At 46.9% G+C, this 13,325-nt stretch overlaps 1 protein-coding gene across 1 annotated transcript in view; it reads left to right on the top strand.

Moving 5' to 3' along the window:
- LOC119397613 (uncharacterized) overlaps positions 1-13,325 on the top strand; it is a 124,568-nt gene that overhangs the window by 25,276 nt on the left and 85,967 nt on the right. The window contains exons 8-13 of the mRNA XM_049416613.1: positions 619-699; positions 1,774-1,860; positions 2,140-2,246; positions 3,287-3,602; positions 4,868-4,970; positions 11,961-12,931. Of these exons, the coding sequence (XP_049272570.1) occupies positions 619-699; positions 1,774-1,860; positions 2,140-2,246; positions 3,287-3,602; positions 4,868-4,970; positions 11,961-12,931 (1,665 nt within the window). The remainder of the gene's footprint in view (positions 1-618; positions 700-1,773; positions 1,861-2,139; positions 2,247-3,286; positions 3,603-4,867; positions 4,971-11,960; positions 12,932-13,325) is intronic.

Here is a 13,325-nt window from a genome sequence, read left to right as displayed (position 1 = left end):
GTATAGTATAGTATAGTATAGTATAGTATAGTATAGTATAGTATAGTATAGTATAGTATAGTAAGGTGCAGGAAAGGAAAGTGAGGGTGAGGAGGATGGAAAGAAGAAGGAGAGAGAGTAAAGAATATCATCTAAAGAAAGAGAAAGAGAGAAAGGGAGAGGAAGCAAGAAATAGAGAGAAGGAAGGGCAAGAAAGAGAATGTTAGAAATAGCGAGAAAGACAAAGAAATGCACAGAGAGAGAAATAAATAAATAGAAATAAACAGAGGAAAAAAAAACAGAGAGATGAGAGAAAAAGAAAGAAACGGAGGAAGAAAGAAAGAGAAAAATAATAAAGAGAAACAAAGAAGGCCGCCCAGCTCCCGCTCTTCCTTCAAGCTTGGCACCCCTAGTGCGATGCTGCCTGATTTTTTTTATTTTTTTGTCTGAAGCACTTCACGTAGTTGACTGTGAAGTTGACGAACCGGGCGTGTCGCTGGAGCCAACGATCCCTTCCATTTCAGGAACTGAAAAACGCTGTCTCGCAAACTAGCGACTGCTGGTAAAGGGACGCTTAAAGCTTATTTTCACATTGACTTAGCTCACAGTTAAAACAGCTAAGAATTCTCTGTATTGCAGTCGTCAACTTGCTGACGGACATGCTCAAAGCCTACGAGGACAACTATCCGGAGATCCTCGAAAAAGCTTACGTCATCAACGGTAGGTCCCACGCACCTTCACTCCTCACTTATACCCCGTATATATCGTTTAGATTAAATACAGTGGCGTATCACTAGCGACTTGACAATGTATAAACTATGCACAGGCAAGGTCAGTGTCTGTACGGCTTTGTTAAATACAAGCGAACCGAAAAATTCAGCAGTGCCCACATATTGAAGTTCCTCACCGGGGCCAGTATATGATTACATGTATTAGAATCAGTAATATAATCGCGGCTTATGCTGAACGCTATCGTGTTCAGCATAAGCAGTCATTATGATTCCCTTATTCCATTCATTCTGATAATATACCATGTATGCGTGTGCCATGTTCTCCAAGCCAAGTTGCCCCGCAGCGCCCCCTCCCCTCCGCCCGTCCTACTCGTCGAGACCGAAAGAAAAAAAAAACTGCGCAATCAATGCAAAAAAAAAAGAAAAGAAAAAGGAGGTGACTTGTTTCTCACGACAGCCTGCCTTTGGTCCCTGGCTTTTCGAGGGTAAAGGTGAAAAGTAAATAGTTTTGGAATGCAGCATCAGGGGTCGTCGGCCGCCATTCTCTTCAAAAACACGCATTGCCATAGCCCTGCCCCTTAAAGAATAACGGGACAGGTCCCCCCCGCCCCCCCCCCCCCCCAACCCCCTTCGCCCTCTGCCATTGCCACCGCCGTGTGCACGCCCATGCTGTGCACGACAGTGTACTAGAGGACAGGAGCAAGCCCGATTTTAATTATTTTCTTTCTCATTAGATGTTGGTCAATTACATGTTTCCGCTGTATAAAAAGCACACCCTCTTCCCATTTTCTAATATTAATACAATAAACTACAAGTTCCTTGCAGACAGGACTAAGCATACAAATGTCGATCATATCAGTTGGGTGCGCTCATTGCTTTTTTTTTTTTTTTCCATCGCTTCCCCAGTTTGTCGAATTGCCTTAGGTATACACACAATCGACAGACTGATACTATCACGACAATGAGAACATATATGACGTTACTTGCGGTAGTCGTCATGGCAAATGTTCACATTCTCGGCAAGGCGTACTTAAAATTTACGATTTACCCTTTACTATTGCAGCGCCACGCTTCTTCCCGCTACTCTGGAAGTTCATTCGACCGTTCCTGACACAGCGCACGGTGGAAAAGGTGGCCATCTATGGCACAGGTGAGCAGCCCGATCTGGAAGGACTAAGGAATCCAAACTATTTCGACCAATTGCAGGTGTAGAACACTGCGTGCCACGGCTGTTAATACGAGCGCAGCCGTAGTTACTACTGGTGCATTCAAGCAGAATATCTTGAATGAACTTCTATTAACAGCAGTGGTAGTCACGTGAGTTTGTTCAGAGCTCCACTCCCTGTGCCAGGGAGCCGGGTAATCTATTCGTGGCTTTCTTATTGACGCAACATTCGATAATCTATAGATTACTGCCTCTTCCATGCAGACGACTGGAAGAAGGGCCTGATGGAGCGGTTCGATCCTGACTTCATGCCACAGCACTGGGGCGGGAACATGGTGGGACCGGACGGAGATCCTCGATGTCCTCATATAGTAAGTCGAATACTTTTACGCAAGAATTGTGACCCCGTTTCGGCACGTTATACCGGTCATGTACTGACATCATCGTGGCTGCCATTTCGTTGTACAGTTAGCACAGTGAAAGGCTGTGCTTTATCTATATATGTTTATTTATAGAAGCACAGTGGGAGCTGCGAGCGGTACAACAAAATGGCGCGCGTTGACGTCACGTGAATGCTCCCTATAAAGAGACCATTGTAGGATCTGTGTGTGGCAAATCTCACCGCCACAATAGTATCATCAGTGTATTCTAAAATGCTTCTCCAATGGACATAATATACTTGGCGTTACAAGGATGTTGATGGTCTGTATTTCCATCTCCTTTAGAACGGGGCGACGACCTGTAGCCATCTAGCCAGTTTTTGTTTTTTACACTAAGGTGCCGATGGCGTTCCCGTTCACTATGTATATTTAACTTAAAGGGATCTAGAGAAGATACCAGCGCTACTTTTTGAAATGAAGCGGTCACTCCGCCTCAATGTTGCTGCTCTTTTACAATCTAATGGAAATTTTGAAACTGTGTGCTTTCGACGTTCACGTGACTGAAGCCAATATTACAAAAAAAACACTAAAGGATGCAAAATTGTTTCTGTTTAATCTCAATCCAACTATTTTCTGCCATATTTTTTTCGTACCCAAAGCTCACGGTCACTACTACCCGTTCTAGTGTCCTGACATGTGTAAATTAAGCAAGGATTGGGTGGACTTACCTCACATCCTGTGGGCCAGCCCAAAGGCGGTCCGACAGGGTCGCGCAAAAGTTAATGCTAAGCAGCGGGAGACACTGCTACTCAGCTCACATCCAGAGGAACAACTCTGGGCAATCCGACGAGCCGAGGACGCCTCCAGGACACAAGGACTCCTGGCTGACGTGAAGGACCTGCACCACCGAGGCCACCGGATTCTGATAATAAAGTTTTATACTCCTCCTCCTTTTCAAACGAGTGTAGAACGAGTGTCTGCCTCGGTGCCAGTGATGCACGCGGCTGACTTTACGCGTGTTGCCTCCCCAGATTTGCCCTGGCGGTGATGTTCCAGCCTCGTTCAGGGAAGAACTGGCCAAGCGAAGGTTATCCCGCGAGGCGGGCGTGTCAGTGCAGCGCATCGAGCGTCGCTCCCGATGGGAGTTGCCTATGCGCGTGGCGCGGCCCGGCGAGCAGCTGTCCTGGAGCTTCCAGACGGCCACGGGGGACCTGTCCTTCGGCATACGCTATGAGCCTCCGTTAGGGGGCAGATCGGGCAGCGAGTACCTGATCGAGCAGCAGCGGTTGCCCTCCTGCTGTCTTGTGCCCGAACGGGGACGCCTCGTCTGTGATAAACCCGGAACATGTGAGATGATGAAAAACTTGTTTATTAAATGAAATATTTACTGTACCACTTTTAAGTGAAGTCGTGTGGAAGAAATGTAGGAGAAGGAAAAGGTTAAAGAAAGGCAGGCAGGTTTTATAACCATATCTGAGGTGATGAGGAATAGTGGTAAATATAAGACGATGTAAGATCTTCAGGTAGCTGTTTGACCAGTAATACACTAACAAATAGCACATCAACACACGAGTTGCAAAAACTATGTACAGTTGGTTACAACCTAAGAATAAGTGCAAGCTCCGCCCACAGCTGTTGCTGTCCCACCTATAGAGAATTTGCACAGGTGCCCCATCCAATTGCATTTGCTCATTTCGATGACGTCAAACACCTTCCGCTTGTGTAAGGTTGGACACTTTCCCATTTAGACCCATGCTCGTGTCGCTGGTTATACCAATCGAAACTTGAATTTCCTGGCAAATTTCAGCAAATATTACGACATCACTGCTTAGCCAAGCGTAATAATTTAAGTAGACGAAGAACTTTCAAATTATATTATGCGTACTGTTTACACTAGCAGATAAAAAGTACCTACGGCTTGAATGGAAACCACCTATAAGGACTCTCTTGCGCAGATGAATGGTAGGCTCACCGCAGTTTAGGGGGCGGAGCTAGTATTTATTTTGAGATTGTAACCGACTACACAAGGCAGCTTACCTGCAGAACAAAAGTGCATACACAACGGCGGTGCCTCCCGTCCTCGCTAGAACTGTTACGTGCGGTCTAGCGAGTACGGGAGGCACCGCCATTGTGCATGAATGCGCAATGAGGGGTGGGGAGACGCCATGCAGCCCAGCCATAGCCAAACACGGGAAACGCTACGCTGCACATAACAAGTGTAGCGAGAACGGGAGGCACCACCGTTCTGCATGAATTCCTGGTGTGCTGAAAAGTTGCCTTGTACTTTTCGCAACTCGTCTATTGCGGAAACATTAATGAAAATAAGGATTCCTAAAGCGTGTCGCACGCCTGAGTAAGGTGCGTTGAATTTTAATTATGTAGTAAAAATAAATAAGATATTCGGAAGAGCACAAATAAATAACGTTACATAGGCCATAGGCTAGCAAAAATTAAAACTCTCGTATAACTCACAGTGATGACACGGAGCTATTCAATTGACCTATTGATCAGTTGAATATTCTCAAATGTCTATTCAAGTGACGTGATTAGAAACGAATGTGCAACCTCACCTTGGTGCCTAAGTGAGCATGTTGCCGTCCACCTTTTCGCAGACGTCCTGGAGTTCGACAACTCTTACAGTTGGGTCAACAGCAAGACCTTGGCCTACATCGTCGACCTCCTACCTCCAGAAGACGAGAAAGAAAATAATTCGGCGTCGCTTTAATTGTTGCTCCATAGAACAAAATTTAGTCACCTTTACGAACACGGCGTCCATGGACGATCGCCCGAAGCATTCTGTGGCCGCTAGTCCTCCAGGTTACACCTGAAATGCAAGGCGGAGCTGCACTATAGAGAACTGATGCGTTCGAACCACCTTGCGACACGACAGGTGTTTTAATCATTATTTTTACTGTCCCGGACTACTGACGTATACAGGGTTACATTACCAGCATTCGAAGGGTGCCTCATATTCCAAGAAACCACAGTTCCGATATGGAGTATGAACTTATAAAACATTGAGTCTGCACTGATGGTCACGCACAACCATTACTTACCAATGAGCTCTTTCATTTTAAGGTGAAAGCTTTAGATGCCTCATCAAATACCAAAATTGACCGTCGGCGTCTCGCGGCGTCTGCGTCAACACGAGTGATGCAAGAAATCATAACGTGATGATGTCACGACATGACGTCATGATGACGTCCCAGATTGCCAAAATTTGTCAATCAGTGACGTCTTGATGACGTCATCACGACGTCATCGCCAGACATCAGTTTGTCAAAGGTGGGTCGACCACGGAGGCAGTGAGAAACCAGGTAAGGTGCAGAAAGCTTGCAATACCTTCGATCATGGGGGCGGGGGAGCATCAATACACTGACTGAGAAGAAAAGGCGAAAGAACATGGCTTTCGCCTTCGAGTCGTCTTAGGCCAATGCATAAGAGACCCTGTGAGTTTTTATTCCTGGTGCACAGCCGTGCTTCAAAATACCTTACATCGTAGACATGCGAGTAAATCTTTGAATGAGATGTACGGGGAGCTCTCACAGTCATTACATTTCAAGCAGTATTCGAAGCATTCGCCATAAAGGAGCTGACGTTAGGAGTCACACAGCCTCACACAGCCTCACATAGCCTCAGTAAATAGGTTGCGCAAACTCCTGGGTGCATCAGTTGTTTTTTGAGAAGTGCACGCTGGCAAAGCCAATGCTTTGCACGGAAGCTGTATTTCTGTAGTCGGTGACAACGTCGGAATACGTTGCGATACAAACCACTGCCCAACTTGAAGAATATTTGAATATATGTAACGTAATAGGATACAATGTCCGGAGACTGTGTAATGCAGAGCTTGTTACGAGCTTGCAGTTGAGCCCTCTAAACGTTTTAACCACACCTGTATATGAGTAGTAAATGAGGATTTTTTTTTGCTTTAATATATCAAAACATGGACGCCGCGGCGGGGAATCCAACAAGTCATTCGGGCTTAGCATAACGACTGCTTTAGTGGGACCACCACTACCTCATATACAGTAGCTTACTGTGTATATACCATTGCGTTGTTAAGCTTGAGGTCACGAGTTCGATATCGCTCGCAGCTGCGGCGTATCAAGGAGGGCTGAAAGCAATAAAGGATTGTATATCGTGCATAAGGAGCACAGAAACCCTGGATGGATAAGACTATTTGGGCGTCCCCACTATGTGCGACGTGTCTCATATTCAGATCGCCATTTTGGTACAGTGAACTGGGCAAGTTGGTACTGGTTCATTTTGTTACAGCACGACAAGGACGATTAAAAAGCTGTGTCCCGTCGTTGGTGTGCCCTAGCGTTTTCGTCGTCTTTGTCGCGTTGTAACAGAATGTCGGTACGTAGAGCCTCATAATTCAGTTAAAGAAAAAAAAAAAGATTGAAGTAGAATACCCAGCGAACCATGGTTCTTCATCCTCGCAATGTCACGTTACGCAGGAGGCAAAGTCCTTTCAAAAGAAGCGTGTCGCGAGAACCACAAGTTTTGAGTGCTCTTTCTTGGGCGAGTTGGAAATGCATAATGAAAAGGGTAGCGCTTGTGAACGCGGACTACAGGAAGGCGCACTGTCTGCGTGTCCGTGTGCCTTCCTGTAGTCCGTGTTCAAAAGTGCTGCCCTCTTCAGCACAACAGTTTTGATGCCCGAAGGCACGTAGTGCAGCTGTAGTGTGGTTTTTTTGGCGGAGCCTGTACGGGATCCTCATGTTGACGTCCATTATACATACGTCGATGTTGGAAACAGCGCTTATTAAGTGGAAAGCTGACTTTGTCGTACAGAATGCTGGGCTAGTTACCATTCCGCACACAAACGAATATTAGCTGGACACGCGAGGAACCGGATGTTGTACATCTTTTCTGGGTATCTTCTGTCTTGGTGTTATTAATTGTCGGTAGAAAGTTAACGCTGCAATAAAATATGGGGGATTAAATAAGCGTAAGTGAATGCAAATGCAATATACGAACGTAGCATACAAGAAAAAAAAACAGGACCGTACTCACATGCAGGGCAAAGGTAAGAATGACGAGTCAGTGCGTTACTGTAACTTCATTTGCACGAATGATTCGAGCGCACCGATACGATTTCTCGTACTCTCCTCGAGCGCAAGCGGAATAAACGAGTTTCTTCGCTTTGTGTGGAAACTCGTGAAAATGGAGTTGTGTGTTAAAGCAGTTATCTTGGCAAAGTACGTGAGTTTGTCACACTCTTTATTGCAAAAGTGAGGGATAAAGCTTGACTGCCAGCAGGATCGAGCGTAGCCAGAAATAGTTTTCGGGACGGGGTGGGGGGGGGGGGGGGGAGGTGTGAACTACCCCTTATGCATGTTCGTGCATGCGTGCACCCGCCACGGCGGTCTAGTGGTTATCGCGCTCGACTGTTGATGCGAAGGTTGCGGGATCGATTCCCGGCTGCAGCGGCCGCATTTTCGATGGAAGCGAAAATGCTTGAGGCCCGTGTGCTTTGATTTAGGTGCACGTTAAAGAACCCCAGGTGGTCGAAATTTCCGGAGTTCTCCACCACGGCGTCTCTCTTGATCATATCGTGGTTTTGGGACGTTAAACCCCAACATTTATTATATATGTGTGCCTGCATATGCGCACATGCCAGGCCAAAAATCTTTCTTTTTTTTTTTGGGGGGGGGGGGGGGTTGAACTACCTCCCTGGCTATGCCAGTGACTGCCAGAGAACTACTCGAAAGCTCTGACGGATACAAGTATGTCCTGATCCTCGTACGAGGGTTAGATATGCGTTGCAGCACTGTAGTTCATTTCGAATGGAGCTGTTTGAAGAGGTCAAACTATCTGCCACTTATCCCATGTTACCGGTAATCGGGAGTGACATTTTACGATATTTCACATAAAACCCACGCGAACATTGTCTTCTTCAATACAACAGGTGTGATATTTTATCTTAAAAGAGAGACGGTCGTTAGTGAATGCGTGGAGCAGGCAGACTTGAGTGATTATTATTACGTGCACCTAATGCACTAAGTTAATCCGAATTCCTCGTTCATGGTTGTCGTATAAACAGGACAATTATCATCCTTTTGTTCGTCGCACTATGCTACAAAAGTTAACATGCACGGCTTTCCCAGAGAGAAATAAAGCTTCGTAGTCGAAAAGAGCTCGCTCCAGTTTCTGGATTAGGATGAGTTCTTTCGAAACTAGGTATTCACTTTCGTCTTGAGAAGTTCGTGCGAATTTCCTTCGTAGGCTACGACAGTTTTCTCATTTGCGAACTTTGCCCCACCTTGCGGACTTCCCCAGAACTGATACGACGTATTCTTGGTTCTCGTATGCCGACTTCAGCAGAAATGAGACCGCCACTGCCTGTAATTAAACATGCGAGCTCAATCGCGCGCATGGGAGCGAAACAACTGTAAACTTCAGCGGCAAGGTCGGCACAAAGAACGCTGCTAGGGCATTCTAGTGCAGTGGCCGTGACGCTATATATACGTTTCGCCTCAGCAGCCTCGCATGTTTCGCAACTAACTTGCCGCCATCGTCATTGCGGACCTTATACCGAAGGCAAAGCAAGGAGCAGAGCCGACTGTGCCAAGGCCGTCAACAGCCCCGAGGGCCTCCATGGCCTCTGAGATTCTGTGACAGTTGCGTCGGTAATCTCGTAGGCAACGCTACGTCTCTTTCACCGATATCGCGGCGGCGCTCGTTCACCGCTCGGCGTAAAGTAGTGTCCCTGTATATGCTACGAGGTCTTCCTTAGCGAAGGCTATACGTGGATCTGGCTCAGCGTAGTGATACTGTTCGTAAACAGGCGCAGCCAGAGGTGTAGGGGGGGGGGGGGTAGTCAAACCACCCGGAAATTTTTCACTTTGTACTGGTATTTTTATGTGTATATTATTACAAAGTGTCGCGTAACAACATATGCAGGTATACGTACAAACCCACACATGCACATAGATACAAAGGAGTCGGGACTCCCCTTACCCACACCCCTTGCCCACACCCGTGCCCACACCACTATTAATTGAAATCCTGTCTACGCCACTGCTTGAAGTGCTATTGTTGTACGCCATGTTTCTTAAGTCAACGTCGGGAAGATTATTAACGGAGCGCGTTCATAAAGGTTTCGTGGGGTTTAGCAGTTAGCATAAGGAAAAGTATCACTATTTTCTATAGACCATAAGGGAGTACTGCTCAGCACAACAGGGAAGGGAGTAGTCAAAAAAAGAACACGAAAGCACGAGAGCGAGAGAGACAGTCTAGGTAGGAGGAAGAGTAGAGGCTTGGTCATGTTGGTAGGTCATACTAAATTTAAGAACCAAGCAAGAAACAAGGGCCGGCGTACTCTTCTTCGCTAGACGTTCATTGTTAAGTTGATAGTGGAGTACAGAGTACTCCGAATCGTCTTCTGTTTCTTCTAAACACACTGCTTTGACCACCCACTTCGCTTATTAATCGAAGTATTTTTCCAAACAATTCAAAGCAACCGCGTCAGCTTATGGCCCTCCCATAGTAGAGTGCATATAGTACTCTAGAGCGTTCACAATTTGTTCTGAACACAATTCAATGTGTGGTCCCCTAGTTCAATGTCTGTACACACGTTACATTGAAGCATCGGGGCAGCTGCGTGGGGCTGTCCCATAATGAGAGTACGGAGTACTCTGAATCGTCTACCATTTGTTCTCAACACAATTCTTTGTTTTGAATTTGCCGGAACAACTGCATGCAACTGTCCTGCAGTAGTGTAAAAATTACTCTAAAGCATCAACACTTCTTTAATAAGCACGAGCATCGAATGACACTCTTCTTTCTCTCCCAAGCACTTCCTTCCGCCTTTCCTAATATCCAGAAAATAGTCTCGCGAATAATAAAACTGGCATGAAATGGATGATTCTGGTTCAAGTTAAAAGTTATATTGGATACATATGATATCGGAGCATATGTTTACTTAAGAAGATAAGGGCCAATTAAGTGTCGGGATCATGAAGGAGTTCATTCAAACAGCAGACGGTTTTCTTGCGAGAAGCTGCGAACGTTGGGGCACCTGGCGGAGCAGATCTCAACCACTCGCTTCATTCTACGTGGCCTCCGAGATCGGCTTTGGCAGCGCGACGAAACGCGAGGTTAACCCCAGGGCACGCGAACGCCGATGTGCGAGTGCCGCCACCAGCTAGTAGAGTGCACAGTACTTCGGATCATTCATCTGTTGTTCTAAACAATATTATAAATCGCAGACAATTTTTCTATTCAAATTTGATAAAACTAGAGGCCCATCATCTCGCGAGCTTACCAGAGCATTTATTTATGATATGAGACTATTTTCAGCGATTTGTGCACCGTTGTGCTTCCAGTAAACGACTTACTGTTTGTTTTGTGCGCGAGCGTGAGCTGTTCTCTGTAGGCCCGACGTTGCCATGACAATAAAAAAATGTCTCTACTCCGATAGGTGCAACGCCTTCAGCGGTAAACTTACGTCAAAATTTGCAACATAAAATATGACAAACTTATATGTAAGTTTGTGGATATGCCACACACATATAACTCATTTTAGTAACTTAGAGCACACATTTTAGTAACACACATTTTAGTAACTTAGAGCACACATTCTCTTTGTGCTGGTGAATGTGAGCAAGCACAGAAATCTTTCTAGCGTGCTTGGAGTTCGTGCGTATATATGTAGCCTCTTACGCAAGAAACAGGAGTTATAACTAGTGAGGGGTACAATAAAGAGTGATATTGCGCCTTGAAGCAAAATACGCATGTGATGCATTTTTCGATGTTCATTATGAAAAAAAAACTGTATACACCCCGTTTCAGAGGGGCATACAACAGCAACGAGAGTAGAACAACGTTTAGCCCCTACTTCATCCTAGACTCGTGGGACGGTTTTATAAGGTCATTATCCTCATCACCGATCATAATTGTGGCCATTGTTATCAACATCGTCACAACTGTGAGTACTTTCCACATGAATAATATTCAGGAGAAAGCGTCGATTGTACGCCCATAGCCAACGAAAACATTATCAATAAACAAACAAAAATATTCGTTTTTACTTGAGTTATTTTATTTCGAACTACCCCATTCTTGGCCATTCCCACAGAGTGGGCTTGAGCCAATAGAATGAAGGGTTTACGTCTACATTACAGCACAGTATTCAGAATATTATTAAGAAGTAATTCAAGGGTGGTTATATTCTATTTTATTTTATTTTTCTTAAATATCATCGTGCATTCTTGAAATTATCGTCGAAATGCTAAGATTACAAATTCTTGGCCAATTCGGAGCGGGTAGGTGCCATAGTGTTGAGGAACTAAACCAAACCAAACCAGACAGTGGATTCGATCATTCTGAGGTGAACGAAGTCGTTTGTTTGTACTGCATGTGCACGTTGTTTGTGCACCATGTACAAGTATTGCATGTGCACGTTGTACATGTGCACCATGTACAAGTAATTTTATTTTCGCTTCACATAATCTTCGCGACGTTCACGTGTCCGTGCAGCCGAGACACAATGCGGCAGTGCTCCTCCGTGAGATTGTCTCGCTTTGCAAGAACGATCTGCTACCTGGCGGGCCAGCGCTGTACGTGTAGCATGACCAGCGCTTCGTGGCCGACCACGAAAGAGCCGGTTAGCTCATCGTCGCCGTCTTCACTCTCAGTTCCCACGTTCAAACCGAAGAAAGTATTGACATTATTTCTGCTGTGCACTGCAATCAGCCTTGTTCCTGGCGCAATATTTCTCTCTTGCGTCACGTACAAGCCAGTCCAGCACCCACAGCTGTTCGAGAAAGTTATCGAGACCAATCCATCCTACAGAGTGGACGCGGCGTCGGGCACGTCACGACTAGCCTGCGACGTGAACGCTTCGAGTAACTCCGTGACGTCATCCATCGAGTGCTTCAAACCTGGAATGGTTCCCGGGCTCGGGACAAAGATGTGCGTCTGCCGGGACGGCTGGCACGGCGCCGACTGCGCCGTCCCCAGCGCTGTCTGGTCGACGCCGGCGTTCCGCAAGTGGTACTCGGAGGGTCTCGTAAGGCGTCGGTCACGGCCGCGTGCGGTCTTCAACGGCATCACTTTGAACCACGAGCTCGACCTGCTCGAGATACACGTGGCCGAGCTGGGCGACGTGGTAGACCGCTACGTGGTCGTCGAGTCCAATATTACCTTCTTCGGCGCGGCCAAGCCGTTGTACCTGCAATCGAACCTGAGGTTTGGCGGCTACCTGGGTGAACACGCCCGCAAGATCGTGCCGCTGACGTTGGGACCGTTCGAGTGCGACCGCCGCGATCCGTTTTGTCCCGAGTATCGCTCCCGCAACTTCACCTGGCACGAGGGCCAGCGGCGGCTCGGAAATGTCGCGGACGATGACCTGTTCTTGTTGACCGACGTCGACGAGCTACCGAACCGTGACGTCGTGCTCTTCCTGAAGTACCACGACGGCTACGGAGAACCGATCGGCCTGACTCTGCGCTCGTTCCTCTACGGCTTCTTCTGGGAGCACAGGAGGGCTACGCGCGTGTTCGCCGCGTGCACCGTCGCTTTCTTGCGCACCGTCTACACGAACAACGTCGGGAAGCTACGTCAAGGCAGACGTGCCACAGCCGAGACGATGGCTACAGGCACTGGGACGGTGGCCGAGGCGTGGATGGTCGAAGGAGCGCGGCCGCGCTTCGCCGGCTGGCACTGTTCGTGGTGTTTCAACGCCACAGGCATACAGGTGATGCAACCGGTTGCTGTGGCACGTCGCGTCTTCACATTTATTCTGAATAACGTTTACATTAATCAGATTCTACGGTGGCTGTTCGTTCCGTTGTGGCTCAGAAGGAATACTAAAGAGCAACACTAGGTCACTTTGGTATTATCACTTGGTCGTGACGATGAAGAAGGCGGCAGTCGAGCTGTTAAAGAGAAATCTCTTTATTGGGCGAACTTGTGCCCACGAAATGAAAAGTCAAAGTACAAGCAATACACGCTACACTGACAGTGGCAGTCACAATTTTCGGCCATCTGTAATATGATTATCGGCGGAAAGAGTCGTCTTTTATGCATCCGTGATCGAACTTTCCAGCACTGGTGCTC

The sequence above is a fragment of the Rhipicephalus sanguineus genome, chromosome 6, assembly GCF_013339695.2.
Source record: "Rhipicephalus sanguineus isolate Rsan-2018 chromosome 6, BIME_Rsan_1.4, whole genome shotgun sequence".
In the NCBI taxonomy this organism is placed as follows: Eukaryota; Metazoa; Arthropoda; class Arachnida; order Ixodida; family Ixodidae; genus Rhipicephalus; species Rhipicephalus sanguineus.
This window is presented reverse-complemented; position numbering and strand designations above follow the sequence as displayed.